This window comes from Elaeis guineensis, chromosome 13 (genome assembly GCF_000442705.2).
Source record: "Elaeis guineensis isolate ETL-2024a chromosome 13, EG11, whole genome shotgun sequence".
NCBI classification, from domain to species: domain Eukaryota; kingdom Viridiplantae; phylum Streptophyta; class Magnoliopsida; order Arecales; family Arecaceae; genus Elaeis; species Elaeis guineensis.
The window spans coordinates 49,156,381-49,183,985 of NC_026005.2; the positions used below are offsets into that span (position 1 = coordinate 49,156,381).

The 27,605-nt window shown below is 36.8% G+C and overlaps 2 protein-coding genes across 3 annotated transcripts; one reads left to right on the top strand and one right to left on the bottom strand.

Annotated features, from left to right (window-relative positions):
- Nucleotides 1-293: 293 nt before the first annotated feature.
- On the top strand, nucleotides 294-24,490 carry LOC105033599 (uncharacterized). The gene is made up of 11 exons (XM_010908464.4): nucleotides 294-797; nucleotides 1,547-1,621; nucleotides 4,330-4,383; nucleotides 4,653-4,731; nucleotides 4,853-4,980; nucleotides 9,313-9,396; nucleotides 9,598-9,681; nucleotides 22,342-22,493; nucleotides 22,807-22,957; nucleotides 23,479-23,844; nucleotides 23,965-24,490. Exons 1-10 carry the CDS (start codon nucleotides 405-407, stop codon nucleotides 23,764-23,766), a joined length of 1,488 nt encoding a protein of 495 aa, XP_010906766.1. The 5' UTR covers nucleotides 294-404; the 3' UTR covers nucleotides 23,767-23,844; nucleotides 23,965-24,490.
- LOC105033600 (uncharacterized) lies at nucleotides 2,180-26,838 on the bottom strand. 2 transcript variants are annotated; one of them, XM_010908468.3, is made up of 3 exons: nucleotides 26,458-26,838; nucleotides 25,472-25,575; nucleotides 25,104-25,331 (listed from the first exon to the last, which is right to left on the bottom strand). In XM_010908468.3, exons 1-3 carry the CDS (start codon nucleotides 26,652-26,654, stop codon nucleotides 25,285-25,287), a joined length of 348 nt encoding a protein of 115 aa, XP_010906770.1. In that variant the 5' UTR covers nucleotides 26,655-26,838; the 3' UTR covers nucleotides 25,104-25,284. The 2 variants fall into 2 exon arrangements, with proteins under 2 accessions (XP_073103667.1, XP_010906770.1); XM_073247566.1 differs by lacking the exons at nucleotides 25,104-25,331; nucleotides 25,472-25,575 and adding an exon at nucleotides 2,180-2,279 and having other exon boundaries at nucleotides 26,458-26,836.
- Nucleotides 26,839-27,605: the final 767 nt, after the last annotated feature.

The window sequence follows — 27,605 nt, forward strand, 5'->3', positions numbered from 1 at the left end:
ATTAGCTTATCTTCAATGGCTTTTTTTCTTCTACGTGAGTTTTGATATCATTTCTTGTAAATTTATTAAAAATATTAAGATAGATAAAAATAATTAATTTTTAAAAATTTTAAATTTAAAGAAAAAAATGAAAATTTGAATTGATTTTAATTTTTATTTTTAAATAACAATAATATAAATCATTTATTCCGATTCCAAATCACAATTCAAATATTTTTTGATTCCCATTCCGATCGATCGATTCTGATTTCGAACGCGAGCCAGATCAGTTTGGGCTGGGATTCAGGATTGGCCGAGCCTTGGCTTGCCCAATTTTTTTCTCCTCTTCGTTGCCTTCATCCTCTCCTTTAGTCGGAACATCCTCGAGGTACGATTTCCTGCCCAACCCGGCGGTGGAACCGAACATGCGGAGAGCCATGGCCGCTCTCTCTCCCTTCTTGCTCTCCCTCCCAAAACCAAATCTTTATCTCAAACGACCCCCTCTCTTCGCTCCTTCTTCTTCTTCTTCTTCTCTTCGACTTCTCTCCATATCTCGTCCGACTTCCACGAGGCCTCTGACAACTAGCTCTTCTTCTTCTCCGGCGCTCTCGTCGCCACCCCCTTGTCCACCTCCTCTGTTCCCCTCGATCTCCTCTAATGCCGTTCATCTCGAGCCCTACCTCGGTTGCTCCATGCCGGGGAGGCACCTCAAGGTCGCTGTTCTTCTCAGCGGCGGCGTCGACAGCAGCGTCGCCCTCCGCCTCCTCCACGCCGCTGGCCACGACTGTACGGCTTTCTACCTCAAGATTTGGTTTCAGGTAATCCCTTTCCTCCTTTCTTCTAGCTGTTTGAAGATTTTTCCCAACTGCTTTCCTCTGATTAAGTCTCTACGGGGTTCGCGTTCGTGGGTGATGTTTATGAAGTAGAAAGCGTTCATCTTTTTCCTCTGTCATTTTTGCTACGGAAAATAGCATTTTATTTCTAATTTTGAATTTTATTGCTGGTTTTGGCTTAGATTTATGTGGACTGTCTCACTCAGTCGTAATGGCTGTAAATCATTTGGAATACATTTTGGATATCTATAATAATAATAATATGGGGAAAATAAGCTATAGTGTCACTTTTCTCAGAGGATTTGAATATTTAATCACTTTCTTTCCTAGGGCTGTCAAATAAGCAAGCTGTCAGCCAGCAGCTCGTGTTCCACTCCAAGTTTAGACGATGGTCTGAAATTTCTAAGACCACATTTGGCTTGGAGCATAAATGCAGAGTAATATCCTGTAAATTACCAAGTATGAGATAGGAATTTTTATGAGATTTTATAGGATTCTATTATAGGATTGTTAAAGTTGAGTTTCTCCTTATAGCTATTTTGAATATGAGATAAAAAATTTTATGAGATTTTACATACACTCCCACCGGTATATGACACAAAATCCATGGGCTTTTGTAATTTTCATTTTTCTGTACCATTGCTGCTTCATAGTTTATAATAACTTTTATTTATGTTAAGGGTTCTAGTTGATATAAGAATTTATTTGGGTTTCTGATACTTGACCATTTGTAGGAAGATTTTGAGAACTTTTGGTCTGAATGCCCTTGGGATGAAGATTTGAAGTATGCAAGAGCTGTATGTGATCAGGTAAAAAAAGATGGTAAGAGATAGCTATGATTTGGCTATCATTATCCCATTGAATATTAAAAAGTGGACAGCTTACGCCTATTGAATGATAAGCCTTTCTTGCTGGAAATGTGCACAACATCTCTAGGACACAACCCAGACTTAACGCTATTATCATACAAGGTCAATCATGGTAGCAAGAAATTTGTTTTTCAAATTGGAAGTAAAGAATTTCTTGACCAAAAAAGTATCAACCTTTTGGCATTCATCGAAGAAGAATCCTAGAAGCTGGTAGATTTGCATGGGCATTGCCCTTTTTGACATAAAACTGATTTTGAATTGTTCTATAGATGATCTGACTGAAGTTTAAAATAACAGAGTTAGACACTACGTCTAACAAGGTCAGAGTTCTTATGCAATGTCTCAAGGAGTTAAGCCTACAATAGGCAATAATGATAAAAGTTAAACAAATAAAAAAACAGAATGCAAGATTAAAACATGGATGATAATTTGCATGACCATCTTTTAAATAATTGGAAAATAGTTGAATAAATCATCTAAGATGAAAACACGAATATATAAATTGGTAATTAACTACAAGATAAACATTTTGATTTCTGCAAAGGTGATATCCAGAGGTCTTGGATCCAATTGCATATCTTGGCCCATCAGTTGATGCCTGTAGATGTTCAACTGGAAGTTATTATGTGATTGCAGTATTTAGACAGACATAAATATTTTCTCTTTAAGTAGCTGAAGACAGTCATTACCCATGGTTGATAAAGACAACTTTTTGTCTTAAATTATGCTTTCTAACTTTATATGTATAAAATGACTTCGGCAAAGAGTTTCAATTAAAACCGTGGTACACCATAGTGGTCGGTATTGATGCATATTGTACCATACTGTTACCGAGCTGGTACGCAGTATGGGAGGCATATCGAGTATGTAGTATACTGAATTGACCATTGTATGGTACCCATATGGAATTTGGTACCAAGATTGTGAATCTTGATAAAGGAATTGAATGCTTTATTTCCTTCGACATCAATTAATGCTTATCAAAAGGTTAAGGTGTGCAATAATGAAAAGCATCCATAATGTTGATTTTCACATAAGTTGATAATTCCATCCATTATTTGCTTATGGTGTCAAAATCTTCACTTTTCTTCTTTTATACCTTATTCAACCTTTTTTTCTAATCCATTATCTCTGACTTAGAATTTTCTTGTCAATATCTTCATTATATTATCTGTTTTCTTTTGTTTTCTAACATTATTTTCTATCAGGACACAACATCCATATGCATTGTGGCATTATATTTTGTATCTTGCCAAACAAAGGGGTGTGGAACATATCTTCCACATATTTTTCAAGTGTTGCAGCTATGAAAATTCTTAACCCCAAACTTTGGTTAAAGCTTCAACTAACCCTAGGATAGCTACTTTAATGGTCATCCCCATCATACTTTTTCATAAATGTAGAAAAACACTTTTGCTCAGTATAGGACTGTCATGAATCAAATAGTCATCAGTATTCAAAAATTATTATTATTATTATTATTACTATTATTATTGTTATTATTTTAATCATTGATGTTATTATTTTCAAGGTTATGAGCTTGATTAAATTGCGAACAATATGCATGTTTTGCCAGGACAAAATTCATAACTCATGATGGTTCTTAGCCCAAAGGCAAAGCCATTTGGAATATCAAGTTTCTAATCCTAAGCATGAACCTGGAAATACATAAATAACTCTTGCATGTCATTTGCTTATGTGAAATACCTAATTGAGACTTGAGCATAAAACCATAATTAGGAAGACTAATGGTATAACTTATCAATCAAACTGTTGAATAAAGAACCTACTAGTATTCAAAGTTTCTTTCTTTTTTTTTTTTTTTTGCAATGAGTTTTTTCCACAATATGAAAATATTACTGCATCATTAAAGATATAGATATTCATTTGATAAAAAAGCATAGTTATATTAGATGTGCTAAATCCACTTACGTATCCTTTCATCTAACTGGCTGACAATCAACCATGAATAGTTTAAAGATACTGCTGTTATTTCTTTCCGCAGTTTACTATATTTTTTCAAAAAATATGGGTAATTATTTGAATTGGTATTCATATGTAATGCAATAATACAGTAAGTTTTACTTTGAAGCTTTTGGGTGGGATATCATTATTTTTATTATTTGTTATAATTTTGTGCAGTTTTAGGGAAAAAGCAGAAAAGATGTTTCATTTCCTCATGTTTTCAATCTTGTCATCGGTATAGTTCCGATGCAAATTTGTTAATGGATCCAAGAATGTTCAATATCTAAATTGGTTTTATTCTATGATGCCTTTTGTGCTAAAAAATGGTGAAATAACTATGCATATGGTTTAATACATTGTGATAAGACGGATTTTGATCAGCTAACAATTCACAGGCTTTTTTGTTAAGAATTCCAGAAACTAATCCATGGACTAATCCAACTAATGGATTTATAGGATTTTATAAATAATCAATTTTCAAATTTGATCTCTTTTCATTATGTCATTTATTTTGTTATTATATTGCAGATTATTGCTTCACATAGTCTTTTCTTGTTTTCGCCCCAATTCTAGTTAGATATATGCTTCACCTAATCATGATGAAGTGTATAATAATTATATTGTTCTTTGAATGACTTCAGAAAGAGAGCCCTTGCAATCATATTGTCATCTTTGTGGTGTAGGTTGATGTGCCTTTGGAGGTTGTTCATTTATCAGATGAATATTGGAAAAATGTGGTAAAACTGCCTCTCCTCTGAGTTACTATGTTTCCACTATGAATTTGTGATTTGCGCATACTCTCTATTTCTTGAAAGTAATCTAGAAATGCCACATATTTAAAGTAATCATAATTCATATTTTTCTCAACCCAACCCTCATGATTTATTGAGAAGGCTTAAAGAATTGATCATACTATACTAACAAATACTCTTTGTAAATATTATGCTTCACTAAATCTATTGATATATTCTATTCATTTGGAATCTTTTGAAATATGATTTCTTAGGTATCTCACATTATTAGTGAATATCGTAGTGGCCGCACTCCAAATCCTGATGTTCTTTGTAATACAAGAATCAAATTTGGTATGTTTTACCGTAAAATCTACTTGATTATAGTTGCCTGTATTGATTTTTCATATCATTTACTTTGCTTGTTGTAATTGAAATCCATTAATGACATTTTATTTCATTTCTTTTGGGTTAGGTGCTTTTCTAGAAGCCATTGGAAGTATGGAGTTTGATTATGTTGCTTCAGGACATTATGCATATGTTATTCACTCATCATCAGAACAAAGAGATGGGCCTTCTATCCTAAAATTATCAAAAGACATGGTACTTGAGTTATATATCTTTCAACCTTATATCTTTGTTCCTTAGTCTATTTTTAATTTCTTTGTCAAGTTGTAAGCTATTCATTTATCTGCAGTGTTTAATCTTGACTAAGCATATTGATATAAAACTTGAGTTTTCAAATTTCATGTGTCATGCTAAAATTTGTCAGTGCATGGAAAGATACCCTCTTTCATGAAAGGATACACTAATCAAAAGTCCCACCTGGACTTGAATATAACTGCTCTTACAATCACATTGTCTTCATTGGTGCATTATTTGCTGATAATATCATCAAGAACATACATGTGACTGTGCCAATTTAACAAGTTGTTCACTGGCAGCTCTCGTTCAGCTGGCCCAGTTGATAGTGAGTGGAGCTTTAGCTTGGAGCAAAAACTTAAGTCGAGCCTTTTGATTTGCTTGGCTTGCTAGTGTTCAGCTTAGGTGAGCTCAATATAAATAGAAATTATATACGGTACATTTATTTTGTCAGTGAAAGTTTTTTGATGTTTTTATTAATATTTTAGAAATAAAAGATCGTTTGTAATGACTAAGTTTAAAAGATATCCAGGATTTACAAATTCTCAACACCTTAACCCTTGCCCAACTCTCATCTCTCAAGAAACTGTCCTTTCAGCATATATCCTTCTTTCTCCACCTGTTAGCCATCATGGTTTCCTAAGTGATCCTGCCACCATGATTCTTAGGCTCCAGCCCACATTGTCTCCCTGCCACTTGTCACTACTCCCAGTGCCTTGACATTACTTTTGTAAAAACTAAATGTGTGTGCATGCAATACTTCAACCTTGAAACACCTAATATTGTGTGTTTTGTATATGCATCCACCATGGTTCTTAGGCTCCAGTCCACACTGTTTCTAGCTGTCTATAGTAACTCCTCCTAGTGCCCTAACATTGGAGAACTTTTGTAAAATATAAATATGTTACACTTCAACCATTGAAAGGCCTAAATTGTGTGTGTGCCTCAGATTGAGTTGACTAGTCCTTGGAATTTCTTGTCAAAGTAACTTACATTTCTTATGTTGCTATATTAATAAAAAACAGAAAAGTGGATGGAACTACAAAAGAAGTGTTCACATGTCCTCAAACACTTACTCACCGCCATAACTTGCAGCAGCGGCTATGCCTAGGAGTGTCTTATTGTGAGCAAGAATCTAAGTTTGCTAATGCCCTCACAATTCCTTATAATTGAATTTCTCACGTAACATCGGTGGGCCCCTTCCCCCAACTTAGCCCTTCTATTCTCTCCCTGTGATGGAGACAATTCTTTGCCCCACTCTGCATCAAGTTACCAGTTAGCCGACTGATCACTTTGTGTGACTAATCCAAGCTCCACCTTTGTCACTAGAGCCTCTAATTTATCCTGGCAGAGTCAGGTTAAGCTTGCAATGAACCTAAGAAGTTCAGCTTAAGCTTTCCAGATTCCATTGGAGGTTGAACAACTTCAATTCATCTCAAATAAGAGGCAAGCTTAAGCTGGCTGTAACATGCTTAAGCTTAGCTTGTTTACCGTAGATATGTCATACTAAAACAACTCCAAATTATGAAGTAACACTGTTTCAGCACCTAAGTATTCCATAAAGGAATACTTTTTAAAGGTTTCATTTAAATAAACAGATATCTTTTTAATTGATATTGCTGCAGATCCATGCTTATCTTAGTATACATGTAATCTTACCATGATGGAGGGAAATATTGACCATTAGAAGGTTGATACGAAGTTAGTGGCCTTTCATGAAATGGGAGATTCAACCTTGGTATCTTTTGTAGCTACTGCTACCAAACAATTGACCATGGCAACACAATATTTAAAAGTTTGGATCTTTATGTATGCTATGCTTGTGAAATGGAACAAGCTTTTATTAGATTATAATGATTCGGATCCAATTTGTTAACCACAAAGCACCAATCCATTCCCATCCAATGATCCAACCGTCCGCTAAATTTCAAAAGTAAGAATATGTTAATATTTGAGCATTAAAATCAACCCGGTAACATTGTCAGGCATATCAGTGCTTTGGTGTTCTTTGAGGATCCCATTTGAGAGTACACAATGGGAGAGAGAAATTAAGAAAAACCCTATTATTTTTGGGTTATGGTAAAGAATTATTTTGGTTATATAGATAGTGTTTGGCAAGAGAGAAGAGCACAATAAGGAACTGAGGTTTTATGGGAGTGTTTCCTTAGATAGACTTTGGTAGGCTGGAAGAGAGGTGAAGTTCCTCAAAAATTCATAAACAAGAAGAGTACAGTTTTGAAATTTCCTCGTTTTAGGAAGAACCGGCTGCTTTTTTTTTTGTGATGAAGCTAGGCTGCATTTCAACACAGTACAGAAATATTGGTCTAAGATGTTCAATAGTATTACAAATGTCAATTTTTTAAAGTGACAGGAGAGAATGGTCTGTTTGACATTTTGTAAGAGTTTGCCAGACCATAACTGAAAGGGCTTTGAGTGAATCCATCAGTACAAGGAGATTTGTGCCTAAGAAATGGTCGCAGGTTCTTATATCAAACTTTTCCATCTTTCATCATGATTAGGAAAATATTTAAACTACAATTAATGAGCTTGGTCACTCCACTAGCATTTTATATTTCATTGCAAGCCTCTTGCTTGCCTAAAGTTGCTTTAGCTAGGAAATTGATACAAATTTGAAGGTTGATGTCAAGAAGATAGCTGGTTTTAATTGCTGAATCCTTTCATGGGGCATTTATTTTGGGTAGTGCTATTAGCCAAGCACAGTTGGATACTTGGATGGATAAGTGCTTGGATGATGATGATGATGATGATTTGAGAATTAGTTGGAAGGAGTTTTCTTGGTGGACTTTAAATTACTCATATTGCGAGCCAACATGTTGGATCATTCTAAGGAGAGATATCATACAAGTAATTCATGGAGCACTACCCAAATTTGTCATGATAGGTATCTCACTATTTGGCCTGATAATTTAAAAATTAAAGTCATTTCCTCTAACCATGGAATTGTAAAAAGAGTGTTCTATTTGGTCCCTCTGGTTTTATAAAAAGTTCTAGCTTTCAATCTGGCTTGGATTGTTGAGCTATATTCATTCAGGTGTTGGCTGTGGCATCTAACCATTCCTTCTTCTTCTTTTTCTTTTTTTTCTTTTTTTTTTTTTGGTGTAAATTCTAAGCTTTAAAGCGCAGTTTGCCAAATTGTTTTTTGCTTTGGATTTTTAGTTGACACTGAAAACTCTGAGCATTACCACCAGCCAGAACATTTGGGCACCATTAATGTTTAGCACCAGCCGGAACATTAGGGAAACATTAATATTTCTCCTAGCTAAGTCATTAAAAATTTGGAAATCAGATTTGCATGCCAAGTAGCGGAAGTTTCGTGAGTGAAAGAGGATCAGACACCGGTGCCTGTATGAGTATCAGATGAGATTATCTCCAGCTAACTTTGCCAACAGCAGCTCTTCTAATTATAAATGATTCTAGTTGGTCATTAAGCCTTATTGGACCAATAAAACAAGGGCTGAACATGATTCTATTCTTTAAGATCACTGAGGTACAATGTTAAACTCTGTAGTTTAGTAATAGTTTATTTTTTCCTCTGCTTTGCAAGCTACTGTTTCAAAGTGCATTATTTGTGACTGGAACCTGGCAGTCAGATTTTGAAATGATCATTACATCATTCTGTTACTGCTTCGAGTGTAAAAGGAATACATTTAAGGGCTTTATGTAAGTGCACACCAGGGACGATTCCACATCTTTCATGTACTATCCACCAATTCATCTCTAAGTTGTGATCTATGGATGCAAAATAATTTGATGAAGACTTTGTGGTTCTGTGCTATGTAACTAAGATTGTTAGTGGCTTAGAAGTTCTAAGTCCTAACTGATCAGTTGTTGTTGGTTCAGCGAGGGTTATTTGCCTGCAATGGACAATAACAAAATCTGTAATATTGATACTGGTCTTTTCAGTGGTTTTCTTGCTAGCTGGTGAAGTGGTTCAGTGAAGAAATGAACTGGGGAAAAATGCATGACATAAAGCACCCAAACTCTTCTGTTTCCTGAAGTCGCTATTTGTTTTTGTGCGCCTTTAAATAACTAGATTTTTAACTTGTGGACTTGAGGGAGTGTGAAATCATGAAAAGATATAATAAACACATGAGACAAAAAATTCTCATTTAGGTAGATTCTGTTCAAACCATGCGAGTTTTGAAAATAAATTATATCACTGGATTACCAATGGATAGTAAAATTGTCTTAACAGAGCTCTTTTATTTCCATTTTGTGTTACAATTGTAGTTTTGTTAGTGATAATTCAGATTACTAGCATTTATATTGCAGGTGAAGGATCAAACCTATTTTCTCTCTCATTTATCACAGTTTCAGCTTAGGAGGCTTCTTTTTCCTCTTGGTTGTATACCAAAGGTGAGTTCGTGGATGTAAAGATGGTTTGTCCATGCACTTGTCTCTCTTGTGCCAGCCTAAATTCACTTACAGTACATGATTCAGCAGTTAACTTGTTTATATGATTAAGGTCCAAAGCAAAAATTTGTATACTGTTTTTTAAATAAGATAATCACCTTGCAGGCTTTTAATATATCTATTATCTTGCATTATTGTATACAGGACGAAGTGCGTTGGCTCGCTAGTTTAATGGATCTTCCAAACAAAGATAGGAAAGACTCTCAAGGAATATGTTTCCTTGGAAAGGTAGATTCCTTCCTTATTTTATACGGTAATGAATATATGTCGTATGTGCAAACATCATATAACTTATAATTCACATTTAGCAATGTCAGTATGCAAATTAATTTTTCAATTTCTCTGTGGTGATTTTATCATCCCTTTCACAATATTAGTACTGGATGAAATGGAGTCTGAATTTGGCAAGAAAAGGAAAAATATTAAGATATAGGAGTCATTAGAGATTTCTTTAAGAAGGCCGAGGGCATTTCTACGGTCAGCTGTCTCAAGTTCTTAATTTCTGTGACATTCTTGGAATCAGAAAAGTTGAACATGCAGTAGAAATGCCACCCTCTGGTTGTGATATTTCATGTTTAAACATTTTGTTTGTGGTTCTTAAATCATGTCTTTATTTCTAAATGCCATTTAATTTTCAATATAAATTCTTGTAAGTTTCAAACTCCTACTTTCTCTGCTCTTCCAAATGTATGGTAAGAAATAATCACGAAAATTATGTTTCATTCTAATTTTAGGTCTTGAATTGGTTAGATTGAGATTTATTTTCTAATACAAACCCGAAAAAAAAAGTTGTTTAATGAACCTGAATTTAAACCTCACAACAACCCTTGAATGACATTTAAATATAGCCTGATAATTTTGAAACTGAATTACTTAAGGTATGAATTCATGTTTTGTTTATTTGTTTTACCATATTTGCATCGTTGCATATAAGACAATATGACAGCTAGAAGCCATGATGAGATTCAATGAGATAAGTGGCAAACTATGTTTTGATCATTGTTTAAAGTGGCATGGAAATGGACCTTGAAGGAAGCAGAAAGTTGGTTTTGGAATAGGTTCAGTCCCATAACTTTGCAATCCTTGCTTCACATATTAAAATCATGCCTACAGATGGAGGCCTGAGGAGGCACAGATACCTGAACTCTGCCCCTAGTCCACTAGAGGACTTGAAGCCATTCAACCATGATATCACAGGGAATAAGATCTCTAAGATTTCAAACTATTAAAGATATCTCTGGTAGGTCTGATGCACCTATCTGCATCAATATCCAGATGATGTGAGGACTGCATCATGAGGCCTTGAGTCAGTTTAATTTGTGTGTTGAAGTCCTGTAAATATTCGGAGTTGCTTCCAAGAAGTGCATTCAGTCCTAAATATGAGTTGATTAGAACTGTTATTTCATGATCATAGTTTGGACTCAATGTTCCTGTCCCAACATCTGAAGAAATTCTGCATTTATCTGGATAGGTTGCTCCATAAATGCTATGATGCCCTAGGTCAAACTGTTATACCAGTTCTTATTTGAGCAGGAGCAGCAGAATTCTCTAGCCTTCTCATTCCTTCTCTAGATGTTGGAGTCCTATTTGGAGTATGAAGCCTTTGAACTAGTTCTAATAGCATAAAGGGACCGTATGTCCCTATATATGTTTGCTATAGCTCCTTTATTGGAGGATGCCTTTTCATTTTCTTAGGTTCCCAACAATGTTTGTGATATGATATTTCAGAGTCCGACAAGCAGATTCTTGACAAACCTATAGTTAGCTATTGGTGATTGACGAGGGGTGAGTGTGATAATTTCTAGGTACGTCTCTTATTATTATTAATTCACTTTTGAGCCTTATTTTTCACTATTATCATTATTGTATTTTAATGCTTAAACACTTGGTACCAAGGTTTGGCAAACCATCTCGAATTGGTTGGTTCGGGATGTATCCAACTGAATTAGTTTGTTCCCAGTATGGTTCACGAGTTCTCTTCGAAATGATACCTCCTTCCCTCCAACACTTCAAAACCCTTGCCTTTTCACAAAAAAACCGTTGTCTCACCTTTATCCCCCACTCTCGCCTCCTCATTCGACCTCTCAACTCAGCCTTTGTATCATTTCTTCTTCCATGCACTCCACTGTGCATCCCTCCCCTTGCTCTGCCACCTCCCTCCGCTTGTCAGGCATTTCTACCATGTATACCTTCGCAGCGGAGTGCCAGCCCCTTGCCACTGCCCTCTTCTTGGTGTGCAATCTCCCTTCGCCTTGCCTTTATAGATTTCCATCTTGGATCTATAGCCATGTGTCGTCACCTGAGTCTTGAGATGATATTGTTGGACCATGGTCGGATCTAGTTAGCCTAAGGTGGTGGGTGTGGATGGAGCCAGATATCATGTAAAGTTGTAACAGCCATCTTCGTCTACTGATTTCTTCTTAGTTCCTGAATTGTTCTGCCATCTTCTCCCATCAGTGTTATCATTTGATCGTGCTATCTTCAAGCAAGGAGCTTTGGCAGATCCAACCTTTTCTTGAGCAAGCTCGCAGATTATCCTTGCATCTTTAGGCATCTGTTCTCTTCATGGATCCAAGCCTCTAGATGAGTCCCCCATCCCCTCTCTCTCTCCCTTTCCCTCTCTCCCCCCATCTCCTTCTCCTCCACCTCCCTCTCCTTCATCTTCGGCTCTCTCCCTCTCTCTCCCCATGGTTCCGATATGCCATGGTTTGGTATGATATGGAGTATGGACAGATACCATAACCATACCATACTGGTTGCCGATCGGCATGCCTTTTAGTAACGATTCTTCCAACTTGTACCCTTCTATCATGCTCTTTATGATTATGACGTAGATGCCTTAGTTGGTAAATCTCTTGATTTGATGGATGGATCAGGCCCGAAAGGATAAGAAATCAACCTGATTGTGATAGATCTTGTCAGGTTTTGACCCTGCCGTACTAGAACAGGCATAACTCTTTCATCCGGAGTCAGAATCGTTTATAAGATCCCAATTCGGAAAGCTCTTTCAATGCTCTATGAGCCTGACCACTTCACCATCACAGTCAGTTTTGGGGTCAGATTCTATCATTTGACAGGTCAATGGAAGTTGGAGGATCCTAGACGAATTGGAAGTTTTAATTTTTTCTCATTTTGTTTCAGCTTGTTTATGTGTTTAGCTAGAGTTTTTTCATTTATAAATATGGCTCTTTTAGCCGACGTTGTAGTTAGTCTATTTTCTATTATTGAATCAAAACTCCAGAAGAGAATTTCTTCTTACTTTTGTTCTTTTTGTTTCGTGCATTTTTCTTCTCTCTTTTCCATCAAAATGTGGTCTAGATTGCTTCAGTTGGTATCAGAGCCCAACCAATCCTTGAGTGGAGTTTTTCACTGCAGTCGAAATGGTGGATGGTGCTGGTGGCCGTAAGTGGAACGAACCTGCAACTCAGGCGGCGGTAGCTCTTGAAGAAATCATGTAGCAGGAGCGGGATTTGTTGATAATGTGAAGATTTGAAGAGACAGATGATGGAATTGACTGAGCGTCTTACGCAGTTAGAAAATTGAGATGCGAGATTTGAGGTGGAACCAGAAAACCGCAGATGTGATGGAGAAGTTTCAAATTTCGAGAACCTCTTCCATAGAGGTACTCTCATCCGCTGGTGTGAATGTTGAGGCGATTCGTTTGAATAACTAATCTGCTGGTATGATACCATCAGGATAGATCTGTTTGGATATTCGGATAGTTTACAAATGAAGGTATTTCTTGATTGGCTGATTAGATCGAATGCATCTTCGAGTACAAAGAGGTGCCTGACGATAAGAAGGTCAAATTTGTCATCCTGAAATTGATAGGTCGGGCTTCTGTCTGGTGGCGGTAGCTGAAGAAGATCAGAGAGCACAGAGGCAAGCCGAAGATCTAGGACTGGAAAAAGATAAAGAAGATGTGGAAGAAATAATTCTTGCCCTTCAATTACTTGCAGTCCCTGTATTAGCATCTACAAAATTTCTGACAAAAAACTAGGTCTGTGGACAAATATATGGAAGAGTTCTACCAATTGATCGCTAGAAATGACTTGACAGAGAGCGAGGAACAGATAGTTGCGAGATATCATGGTGGACTAAGGTAGTCGATCCAAGATGTCTTGAAACTCCACTCGTTGTGGACGGTCAAAGAGGCTTACCATCGTGTTGTAGTTGCTAAGGAGCAACAGCGATGAAGGCTTGTGCCCAGGTCTAATCTCCTTGTAGAGCAATCAAGCATTCGAAAATCAGGGAGACATGCGGTGCAATCTAGTTCTACCCCTCCTATTCGTAGCGTTGTTGATGCGAGATCCTCTAAGTCAGATCGGTTAGTTTTTCTATCCCACGGTGCTACAACTATGGCAAGATCAAGCACACGTGAAACAAGCATAAGAAGCTTGCTAGTCGGTCCGAAAAGTAGTTATTAATAGAAGGAGACGAGCTATCTGACCATGATCGAGAGCCTATCTATGATGGAGGTGAAAGGAAGGATGATTCTCTACTGTTTGGAGATAAAAGAGAGGCTCTAGTTGTTCGAAAAAGCCTGCTTGCTCTCAAAAAGGAGAAAAAAGACTGGAGGTGGATCAATATTGTCAATACTTGCTGCACCATTTGAAGAAAGATTTGTAAAATCACCATCAATGGAGGTAGCTGTGAGAATGTCATCTCGCAGGAGGGCATCATCAAGCTGAACCTGACTACTGAAAAGCATCCTCGACCTTATAAGCTGTCATGATTTCGGAAAGAGAGTAAGATAGTTGTCGATAGTCGCTATCTTGTGTCATTTTCTATCAGACAAAAGTACTTCAATGAAGTTTGGTGTAACGCCGTTGCCATAGATGTGTGCCATCTGCTTTTGGAGAGACTGTGGCAGTATGATTGCAGCGTCACTTATGATGGTCGTCGGAATACCTACTCATTCTAAAAGGACAATCAGAAGATTACTTTGGCACTGATGAAGGAGGATCTCCTAAATCAAAGTCAGAGATCAGCATCAACCTTCTGACGAATTATTCTTATTTGAAGGAAACAATGGAGACTTTTAACTCGAGGCTGAGTTGTTTCAGCCTGGGGAGTATGACGTAGATATCTTAGCTGGTAAATTTCTTAATTTGATGGATCAGACCCTAAAGGGCAAGAAATCAATCTGATTGCGATAGACCTTGCCAGGTTTTGACCCTACCGTGCAAAAACAGACATAATTCTCTCATCCGGAGTCAGAATCGCTTATAAGACCCCAATTCGAAAAGCTCTTTCTGTGCTCTATGAGCCTGACTGTTTCGCCGTCACAGCCAATTTTGGGATTAGATTTTATCATTTGACTGGTCAATGGTAACCAGAGGATCTTAGACGAATTGGAAGTCTTGATTTTTCTCTATTTTGTTTCGGATTGTTTATGCATTTAGTTAAGATTTTTTCATCTATAAATATGGCCCTTCTGGCTAACGTTGCAGTTGGTCTATTTTTTCTGTTATTGAATCAAAATTCTAGAAGAGAGTTTCTAATTACTTTTGCTGTTCTCTTTGTTTCATGCGTCTTTCTTCTCTCTTTTCTATCGAAACGTGGCCTAGGCTGCGTCAGATCATCATTACTTGGCTACTACCAATTGTTGTGCCTAAAAGTCTAGTAGGAGTGTAGGACAAAAGATCTTGAGAATCAATAATAATATGAATTTAATCTTGTTATCTGTCTTAGGTCCTGAGATCTAGATTTTACAATTGAGTTGAATATGGAGATGTATTAGCTAGGTTAATTGAGAGCAAGTTGTGGTCTCAAAATTGATTTTCTCTATCTAAATATGAGATTTTTTTTTTTTGATCTGGATTCAGGTCATATTGGCATCTTTATAGTTCCATTTCCATTTTTCTCATAACTCATGCTTTTTTCAGTTAGTTTTGATTAGTTTTATTGAATATTTTAATGACTTCAGCAATACCAGCTACTGTCATTGTTATAGATTTTTGCTTAGGTGGTGGATGGACCGTGGAATGCCTTAGTGAGCCTTGCCTAAGCCAGCATTATATGGATGCCTCCCATGCATTTGGGGTCCCACCTTGGTTCATGGGCCATGAGTGATTTTAGGCAACATGTCCCCCCTTTAAAATTGGGAAGTCACTTATTGCTATATGAGTGTTCGTATATGCCCATTTAAATTTGAATAGGTGAATAGATAGGTATTTACATATGTTCGTATTTGTTTCTCTATGCATGTGTATTCTGAAATTTTGTATTTCATTTGGACCCAGTTAGTGTATCTCAATGGAGATGAGTCCCTTAAAAGTACTTTCACTTGAAACCCTAGGTGTATGATCCAACTCCAGTAAGCTAAATGACTAAAGAGCAATCTATTTCTGCTATTTAAAGGAAAAAAATAAATGTATTTTGTTTCTTATATTGTTTTTCAAGTTTAAAGCTAGATAACTATACATCTTGAAAATGTTCTAAAGTGTTGATGGTTGGTTGACTTGTAGACAAAGTTGCCTTGGCAATTACCTAGCTTGAGGTACATTATTGCCTGGGGCTTCCCTGAAGTTTGAGAACTATATGATGTACTCAAATTTGTTTGTGTCATGTCTTACCTAGTATCCTCTCTGGTGCTTGGATGGTCAACATGGCTTAAGGTATTCATGACGGGATATGGTACATGCTTAGTATATGTCAATTAGAAATATGAAACTAAAATGATTTAGTGCTCTTTGGAACTTTCCTTTGTATAGGTCCTTTGTTAATTTTATTGGCAAGGATGACGAGGATTTAATTTATGATTTATTTATCAGTGATGCTGTCAGTGGTGAGTATTAGATGCCTGAGCATCACTATCAGCTTGGTGCCTTTGCTACCATGGTTCTTAAACAAGCTGGTCGCTTGCACAAGTGTGTGGGCGGCATCATCACCTAGGCACCCTCCTCTTCCTTTGATTGAGCCAGTCACCTGGGTTGGCACCTACGCAACCAAGTCTTGCTTGGTGCTTAGGCTATTGTTTCGACTGCAGTTCATTACTTACAGGCAGCCCTACAATTTATTTATTTATGTTTTTAATTATTCATAGCACCATGTGCACTTTCATGAGTTTAGGCCCTCTAGAGAATCTTCTAATATTGCAGAAATCGAAATTAGGAGTGCAAAACCAATCAGCTTATAAATACACGGTTTAATTTAGTAAACCATCATTTTGATTCTAAAAAAATGCTTTAGAGAAAGAAGATAGTGAAGTAAATAAACTAAATGTGTGGGTTTATCTGTCCACTTTGCTGGTTAACAAGAGCACAACCATTCAGCCAATGCACCTAACGTTAATCACTTAATCCAACTGTCAAGTACCCATTTCCCTATTGACCAAGTGGAATTTAAGGGACTCATGAAAGATGGAAGATTGGCCAAACTAGGAAGTGTGGACTGAAGAGAAGGTGAACTGCAACTGCAACTATTAAACTGATCAACAACCACTGATAGGAATGTCATGAAATGATTTCTCTGAACTTTGGGTAAATTTTCGTTATTTTTCACCCCTTAGGGCCTGTTGGGGCAATCGGACCTGCTTCCCCCACAATTCAATGACAGCTCCCCTCACTTGTGGTCGGTCAACCTGACTTAGTGTTGGGAACGGGTGATGGTCTGTCAAAATAGGACCTTCAAAAGAGTTACCGGTTCGACTGTAGCATCTACAGGGTTCATCACCCGACTTTCTATCGGTGTTGCGGAACACAGATAGCCGACTATCAATCGGTAAGCCGGTTGCTTATCAATAACTCTTGACCGCCTTTTCAGACAGCAACCCATCTCGATGACTTGATCGACTGTACAGTCGATGGCCCGTTGGTTTATGAAAACTATCGACCAATGGACAGTCGGTACATCAAAAGCGCCGACATACAGTCGGTACATCTAGATTACCAATACTCAGTCGATATCAGAATCTACAATTATGACATTACAATTGTGGATAACGACTCCAGACCATGATCATTAGTGGGCACAAACTGCCCACTAACTTCATGATCATGGCTTGATAATAAGGGTTAATTATCCTATCATGCCACAATAAACGGGGCTCCACGTGTTTGACGGTTATGCCTGAAATATCTATAAAAAGAAGGTAAATGGGCAACAGTGGTAAAGGACAATTATTGGGCGAAACTCTGCCAAATTCTACTTTCAATATTCTGTTTACTACTCCCCACTAACTTAGGCATCGGAGGGTCTTCGCTGGACATAATTCTGCTCAGTGGATTTGTTTTGCAGGTCGCTCTTCACTGAAGTCAGGCGCATACGGGGATTGGCCGCAACAGGGCCTTTTCCTCTTCCTCATCCAGATGCTATTTCTTTGGAATTTCCATGTGAAATGATATTTGCAATGTTTACATAATTTGATTGAAGATGCTCGCATACATCAGTTCCCAAGACTGCTTAATCTTCACGTTTCCATTGTAGCATGATCAAGATGGAATTGGCCAGTTTCTTTAGATGGGCAGGCATTAGGTCTGCCTTTGTAAATGCCATTTTCAGATGGAATGCAAACTTAGTGGACATAGGTGTAGAGATTCAAACGATAATCCCTAATATATTTATTTGGAACTTAAGGTATGGTTGTATAGTCACATTAATGCCTTACAAAGAAGAAAATTAGTAAAGATATATACATATACTCTTTGCTTCATTTTTGCTCCTGATTATGCAAAATCATGAACTGTCTTAAACAAAATTCATTATGCAATATAAATCAGGCCTAATGTGATCCAAGTCAGCATTGCATTACTATAACGCACCTCTAATTATTTGAAATTAAATTTTGATAGAAGTTTTTGTTGGATGCCCGGGAATTTAGTTATTTGAATCCAAAGCAAATGTGGAACAGGTGAGTGCAAGAACAGGAAAGTAGAGCTCTCAAAGGTGTCAGAGTATCACCTAGGAAGTGCATGCACAAGTTAGATTCCTAAAGATTTTGAAGTGGGTATGGCACTTTTTAAGATATTCTGCGTCTCTAAGTCGGGGGCTTCTAGAATTGCAATAGTTTCATAATGCTGATGGAAAAACCTGACCTCTGTTCTTAGTCCCACTGTAGGCCAAACCTCAATCTAAATGAATTGGTACATCAAGGTTCCTATTATATTGTAATAACAATTGAAAATGGCCATTAGTTGTTTGCATAACAAAACATAATGAATACTATTGTAAAAATCTACCATCTAGCTAGTACGAAAATATAACTACTTTAAAAGCAATATCTTACTTAGGTCAATAACACAAATATTAAACAATAACCATTATTTTTTCATATATAAAATCCATGAAGCCATCATGATGAAATAACTGCCAAATAACATGTATTATTTAAATTTTATTCTTTCATATATTATACAGTTAAACTAAAATTTATCAGTTTATTTAATTAAACTTGTATCCTAAGTATAAAATTGTATAATTTATATTGTGCATGATTATATAAATTATATTTTTAAAAATATATTTTGTACAGGCTACAAAACAGATTTCATGTAATAATAGCAATATGGTTAAATAACATTATTTTTTTCATCAATTGTCATTACTTTCTATTATACCAGAAAATAATAACCATTTTAGTTTTTAATGCAGTGTCATGGAAACCTCAATGTTACCTATTAAAATAGTTCTTTATCTTGAGGAAGACCTACTAAAATATTTTTTAATATTTTTTTCTTTTTGATATGCTTTTATTGAGAGAAGTGGCTAAAATAGTGAAACAAGCAATCAGCCTTTATAGAAAGAATATTATTTGGTTTAAAGTCTTTAACAAAAAAAACGCATTTGGTTTAGAAGTCAAAACATGGAAAGATGACTGGTTGATCTCTTCTCCCAACCAATTGCCTAAAGCCCTGAATCAGCTAGCATGGGATATATATGCACATATTTTTTTGGGGGTAAAGGGGAGGAGGACCCTCACTCTACTACATTAAAGAAAGAAGCATGTGCAACTAAAGACATCCAACAAAGCAACATGACATGTAAGGAAATTATTAAGATAAAAACAGAAGATGACCCAATCTAAAGTAGCAAATAATAACTTCAAGGACATGCAATTGTTTGTCGATGCCAACAAAATAAGTTTTAGGTGGAATAGATGAGAACAATTTTAAAAAGGATCTCTAGAAGGAAATAAGAGCCCTACTACCCTATAGTACCTCAAACCTTTCTTGTAGGCAAAGGGACAAAGTCTTCCTAATTGTGCCAATCCAAGGAAGCATTAACACCATGCGACTTAGATGGATTCACACCCTTGAGAGCAGCCTGTAGAGCTGATAAAAGAGGTGAATGAGAGGAGTGATCAATAGCCAGGTGAGACTCCTCTTGCACATCATGTCAAGATTTCAAATTTCTAGGTTCATCCAGAGCAAATCAGGCAAGGTAGGAGCAGGAGAAGCTGAGAAAGTAGAGTGGGGATGTGGGGGAACAGGTAGTGTAGGGATAGAGTCAAAAGCAGAAAGAGGGTGAAAAGTGGATGGTGGTGGACCGGTTAGAGAACAAGAGGGAGGAGCTGGATTATGACTTGTCAGGTGATTCCAAAGATGGGGTCGAGCCCAACTTATCCAAACCCAGCTCCAGATGGCCCTTGGGTTGATCAGTAGAGTCACTAGAATTGTAGACAACCAAAATATGATTATCCATGGAAAGCTCATCCACCATATCCACCTTAAAGGTTGCAACAAGTTTCATAAGTACTTTGTTCCCAATTCTTTTTTCAGTTATATGTTATGGTTGACTATGTTAATGGTGCTTCTGTCGGATTCCTTTGGTGGTATTTCATTTTTGCCTTTTGGTTATAGGTGTTGACTGTTCTTGGCATGCCCTTGCCATGCAAGATGTGCACTCTAGAGCTATCCTTTGCCACTAGCAAGATTTCTTGCACCAGGGTGGGTGCTTTGGTGGGATCTCAGCATCCATGTTTAGAATAGAACCAACCGTGGATCGTAGTGAAATTGATTTTGGTTGTTCAGAGGGAGGAATTTCGACAGTTTTTGTTTTTTGTCCCGTATCAACAAGAGTGGCGAATTTTGAACCCATCGAAGACGACTCTGTGGCCTGGGTATTGACTCGGGCCAATTTCACTTTTGGCAAGCCATTGAGATTTAGTATTAAAAACCTGAGTGAACTTGCATTAGTCACCAGCAGCATGAGCAACTGTGCCCCTGCCACCTAATTGACTGAGTGTTGCACAATCCTAGTTACCCCCATCTCTAATGGCACTTGTGGAACAGCAGCAACCGAATCACTTGAAAACATCTTCATCAATGCTTGACATCCACTTCAAAAAATAAATGGACCATAGATAGGTGCAGTGAAGGGGCAAGATTTATCTTGGACCACTCTGACACTAGTAGAGGGGACATTTGACAGGTTAATAATCTTCTCATCAATAGCTGATGGATAAGAACATTCTTCCAATAACTGGTGAAAAATGGGCATCACAAATCATCTGATTTAGTAGTGCATGAAGCAGTTGCAATCTTTGGAATAACTGGATCGTCTTAGTCAAATTTTGTTGCTAGTATAGAACTATTACTGAAACTCAAAAGATATTTATTTAAAAGGATTTTGACTAAACATACCTATAAGGACTGTAATTTGGCATCTCTTTCTTTGGTTTTTGACTTTTACAATTGTAACATTTATAATTGTTTAGCAAAATGTTTTCTTGTATATTACCATAATCATTAATAGGTTGCTGCTGAACTAAAAAAAGGTAAAACATGGTAGTTTAACAATTCGGTCCTTGTATTATTATTTATTCCGTGTATATCAACGGTCCTTGTATTATTATTTATTCCGTGTATATCAACGGAGGATGGTCAGTCAGTTTTCTTTAGTTCCATAAATGGATAGGATTCATAGTGGGTCAATGCTGTATCAGCATCCAAACTCGATTAGAAAGATCGAGTTTGGATTTGTGTTTTTGAGAGGTTCAATTTAGTACATAATTTTAGTGGACCATCTGGCCAAGGGTTAATAATTTTCAAGACTAAAAAGACCCTTACCACAGCAGTCTGCAGCAGATTGCAATATGAAAGGAGCATGATATAGGAAGTGAATGATTGGTTTTCAAAAAATCTAATCATTTTTGAGATATTTAATTTGTATATATGTTTAGTTTGATTGAAACTAAATCAAAATTTGAATGTGGGCTTGGGATTTTAAAACTAAAATAGCAATGAATGAGAGTGTAGGAGGACATGCCTGAGAAAAGGATGTAAATCCAAATACGAAGAAAAGGAACACAAATCATGTTGCCAATTTTCTTTATATTCCTGTATTTACATATACTGCATATATATATATATATATATATATATAGTTTTTCAGTATTTGGGTCATCAGCCTTTGGATTAGAACATAGATAACCTGAGTTTTCTCCGATAAGAAATCAGATCTGAGTTTGATCTGATAAGAAATCGGATCCTATGTATAGATTCTTGATTCAATCTGATAAGGGCATCGAAAACTTAATTTGGATCCATACCTGATAATTATAAAATAATCAGGTCAGGTTTTTGAGTTTATGAGTATCATTTATATGCCCCTCATTATCATTACTTTGCCATTGTTTTCATAGGGTTTGTAAATGTCAGGATTTTGAATTTTAAACACAGGCATGTTCTGTGCATAATGTTAGAGTTTCAGAATTTCTAAAACTTGCAAACCTAAATTTCCTTTATGTTTCATTGGAATATATGAAATATAAGGTGAAGAGTGATCAAAATGATGTACATATATTCTTTTAATTTTTCTATTAAAGTTTCTAGTGACTCTTTTATATCTCTGTGGTGAAGTCCTTGATACGGTCTTTCTACAAGTATTTTTGTTCCAAATCAGTACACTCTGAGATGGATGTTTGATAAAACTTTCTAAATGTAGGTTAAGTTCAGTGAGTTTGTTGCAAAGCATATAGGGGAGATGGAGGGTATACTTTTAGAAGCTGAGACCGGAGATTACCTTGGAAAACACCAGGGCTTTTGGTTCTATACTATCGGTCAGCGTCAAGGTCTGCGCCTTCCTGGAGGACCCTGGTAATCACTGCTGATCTCTCTTTATTATCTTAGTTTTACATCTGGTGCCCATTCTAGTTGTTTTAGTGTATTGAACATATACAACAGGATGCATGCAAACTCCATAAAAATCTGTGGTTCTTATGAATAGTTTTTGGCACATATCTTTGCATGCAAGAAAGATGAAATGGCTTCTCAGGCTGAAGTTTTTGGACTTAGTACTGATGGTTCTAGAGCCAGTTTGACTGCAAAATGCACCTAATGGTTATTATGATGCAAACTATGTCAATCAATTAGATATTCAGTCTCCAACATCCTTCCATATGTTGTGCAGGTATGTTGTTGAAAAGGACGTGCAGAACAATGTTGTTTTTGTATCAAGAAACTACTTTTCACTGGATAAAAGGAGGCGCACATTTTGTGTTGGATCATTAAATTGGTTTAGTGGTTCACCTCCTTCGAATAATGAGCTACTGCAGTGCAAGGTAAAAAACGGTCACCTTAGTATTTACATAATTCTCAGTGGTATTATATAACAGTTTTTTCTGAATAAAAAAAATATTAAATCGGTCATAGATTTGTAATTTTGATGAGAGTTAAGATGCTATCACCATGTATTTAGAGCCAGCTTCTTGCTGGTTTGTATGAAGCCAACTCATGGAACATGACTTAAAAATGCAAACCTTGTTGTTTATTAAGGACTGTAATATATCATATTATATGAGTATCTCATAGCACTTACACTGGCCTTATTGGAAAAAAAAAATCTCAAGATTAGTTTTTTGGAGATCTTGAGAGTTTACTGGTCAACCTGCTTGTGGTTCTATCTTTGCATGTTTTGAGATCCATAAGTTGTGCTGCTAATTAACTCTCATATTAAGCTTGAAAATAAGTGCAGGCATTAGGTGTACACCTATATATTTCTTTTTTAAAAAGAGAAATGAGAGAGAGAGGATCGTATATCTGCTTGATGGACATATACTGACAATAGCAGTCCTAATTGTAGGTTCGACATGGTCCTGGCTTTTATGACTGTAGCATTGCAGAATGGTCTAGCAAAAATGGTCAGGAAGATGTTATAGAGGTGCATATATCTGAAGATGACCAGGGTTTGGCTGCAGGGCAGTTTGCAGCATTCTACTGCAACGATATCTGCTTAGGATCTGGTGTGATTTTGGATTCCTGGGATGACAAGAGCTTTTGCATTTCCACAAAGGCCTTGGAGATTGCAAAAATGGAGGACAAGTCGAAACTTGGAAAACCAGTTAAGATAAAGAACCTAGAAATATGTTAAAAGTGATGAAAAATTCTGGTGCTTCATGGACATTCTGAGCATCCTAAGCATATCACTGCAGCTGAGACTCAGCAACAGGTATAAGTCTCTAGTTCTCTACAACTCCAGCTCATTATATCTTCCGAGTTTGTGTTAGGAATGTTCTAGCACTTTCTTTAACCTCATTGGTTTCTTGTTGATTCATTTCACTAAATGCAGGGAAGATCTTTAGACTCCCCAGATGATTGATGGAGGATTTTTATGTATTATTACATGTTGCTGTTCTGAAATGCTGTGATGGTGGGGCTGAAATCAATTATGGATGTTTTTGAAGCTGTGGTGATGCATCAGAGGAAATGGTTCGAAGATTTTGAATGTTTATTGTTTTCATGGTTTCATGCTCCATACCTGCCTCCCCATCAAGTTTTTTGGGATAACTGAGAACCCATCCGGAATATCGCAAGATCCCCATACACTGAAGCAAATGAGTGACCTAGCTGCTGATCTTACCAGCAACTTCCAACCTCATACAGAATGGTGAACAAGAATTAGTTACACTGAACTTAAACAGGCTCTTGGTACCTGGTAGAAATGTTTGGTTTATAATCATTGGATGCCATTTTTATAATTACTGGATGCCATCATATGGTCTTGTGTAGTTGTGTATAATTTAGGGTAAATTATTATTAAAAAGCGCTAATGCTGCTCCTTTTATATCCTTCTGTTATCTAATCTGACTTAAGTATGCTCACAAGTCTTTCATTTTCTTCACTCTTGATAATCTAGGAATAATATCAACATTCAACGACCATGGTTGTATACCAAATACCCATGGAAGCAGGGCAAAATATATTGTGATCTTTGAAGAGAGATTTAAATGCTGCTACTCGGAAACAAGCGCCACGTTTCACCATTTAAACTTTGAATTGTTCTTATACTCTAGCATTTTGGAGGCTTGATACTGGGAGGTAAGGTTATTTGTACCAAATAAACTTGAATTTTTCTTATACTCCAGCATTTTGGAGGCTTGATACTGGGAGGTAAGGTTATTTGTACCAAATAAACTGATAGCAGGCATAAACCTTCAATTTTCCACATGCTTGAAATATATGTCCTTTCAGGAGTAATGCTATTCTTTTATCATTGGTAACTCGTCATTCTCCCTGATATTCTGAATTAAACATAGACCAAGACAGGAAATGCTACACAACACTGCTCATTTGCTCAGTGACACAAATGTTTCTTCTGCCACATGGCATGAAGCAATTGGTGCATTTCATGAAGAATCGTAACACATTCTATTCATGTCCCGTTCGTGGGGAATTTCTTGTGTGGCTGAGCTTGAGAGTTGCCATCATAGCTTTCTTCTCACTATTATTCTGGCAACAGTGAACGTTAATCTTCTGTAGCATAAGACAGGAATCCAGGCCGCTAAACCAACCAATCCAAACATCAGACCCCACCATTCCTCCTCCATATCAGCTCGCCTAAAATGCTTGTTTCTTTCTCTCCCTTTCGGTTGACCAAGTGGCCGAGTGGTTAGGCTTTCTTGCCACAAATGAGCTTTGGCTGTCCCATTTCCTTGGCTACAAAAGAAGTGGTCTCTTTTGCCTCTATTAGTATTTTATTTATTTATTTATTTTTTGTGAAGCCGGAATTATTAAATCAATCTCGAATAAATACATGCAAAATTAAAGACTCAGAAGAAAATATTTAAAATATTTACCCCCTATTAGTTTCAGAACGCCAGAGATCCAGTCTAGTGAAAGCGTCACAAGGAGCCTTCCACCCAACTGGATTTCTTTCCTTCGTCGTTTCTTCTTGGATTTGCTTGAGTCAACCGGCAAATGAAATTTATCAAAAAAAAAAAAAAGGGGGCAAATGAAAACACAACAAAATATTCTTTTATCTCGTTTATTTTAAGACTGCACAGCTAGAAGAACAAAAATTCATTCATACATCTGAACTGAGATCCGAACATCATTGCAAATAACCCCCCACAAACGAATACATGACAAGCCGATCTATGGAATTCAAAATTCAAAATTGCTTCCATTGGTGGGATGATGATGTGGAAAATTCCGCTCGTTACCTTCTATGCAACGATGATGAGCAAAATTCCCCTTCTTACCTTCTATTATTACGGTAGATTCCATAATCACTGGCTAGATTTGGGGAGAGAATCAGAATAGAATATATATTCTTTATATCATCATGTCCACCTCCTGCTCTTTTGTAACGTCTCAATTACGCACCATCCAAGAAAGAAAGAAGAAAAACCAAATTTTGATCCGTCAGATTCCACTGCCATTCTCCTAAGCAGCCGATGTTCTTTTCAAAATCCACTCAACATGAAAACTTCTGTTTTTATCTTTTTTTTTTTCAGAATAAAACGTTAAAACATTTTTAATTTTAATTCTTTGTAGAACTAGAAAACATCCCCTTAAAAACATTTCCACTCTCTTTTGGGGGTAAAACATAATCACATCCCACAACATCGATCCAATACATATTAATGGAAACAAAGAACGCTTATCAGCCTCGTCAAAAGGAAACCCACTAGATTTTCGTAATTTCTACAAAAATCTCTCCACCACAAACACCGTGTTATTTCTTATTAAAGAAAAAAAAAAAAAAGGCCTCTCAGCATAAGTAAGAAAAAAAGGGGATCCAAAAGAAAAGAAAAGAAGAAAATTATTATAATAGTTCTACCTAAGGGCACGATTGAGGGAGGCAAAGATCCGGCGAAGGCCGAGTCGGACGCGGGGATATGCGCGGAGAGTATACACGGCCGCCTCCCTGACGAACATCTCCACCGCTTCCAAGAACGGGTTGAGGCTCCTCACCGGCGGCACGTACAGCGTCAGCGGCGCCGCCGAGAACGCCACCGCGAACAGCAACTGCAGCATCTAATAATACAATTCTCGCACCACCACCTCCTCTCTCTCTCTCTCTCTCTCTCTCTCCCTCCCTCCCCTTGAGAGGACCCAAGGAACGGAAAAATGGGTCGGCTTTCTCTCTCTATCCTTTCTCGGGCTGGTGGGACACGGCAATACTTGGCTTCCAGTTGGTGTTCGTACGCGGACATCATCCAAGGGAATGGTATGGTTGTTTTAAAGGTGTGGTGGACTCACATACCAGTCATTCTCCATCGTGTTCTAGACTTGTCTCAAGTCGGTTTGGTAGCCTTCTTGGCGGTGTGATCTAAATTTAGGTTTGACCGACAGATGTTGGGATGGTACTGGATTTCTTCTGGTTTGTATTTCTTTTGGTAATAATTCTTTTTTTGTTTGTATGAGATAAGAGTGCAATTGCAAAAGTAATGCACGAAATAGGGTCAAAGTGACAGCAAGCATACATCTCTCTTTTAACGTGAATATATGCGTATCGCTTAGAGATGGCATCAGATATGGATTAGATAAACTATCGTCCATATTTATCCCAATCTTGTCTCACAATCGAACAAGATTGATAAAATATTGAGACAAAGTGGGATGGATAGAATTAAATAGAGTGTACCGACAAAGTAGTGAAAATTATTTTTTTTAAAGCCCAAATTCTTTTTGCCTCTCGATCTAAAAATGAGATTTGTAAAGAAGTATATATATATATATATATATATATATATATATATATATATATATATATGATCAGATTAGAATCAGATCGGTCGAATTTAGATTCAGATCTGATCAGATGAAAACTATATAATAGAGATTCTACATTAATGATCCAAACTATTGGATGTGATCTACTATCTCAAAATTACTTGCACATAAAAATCATATGATTTGGAGACCCCAAGCTTATGCATCAAATAGTCAAAAGTTTGACAATCTAAATAAAATTGAATTAGATAT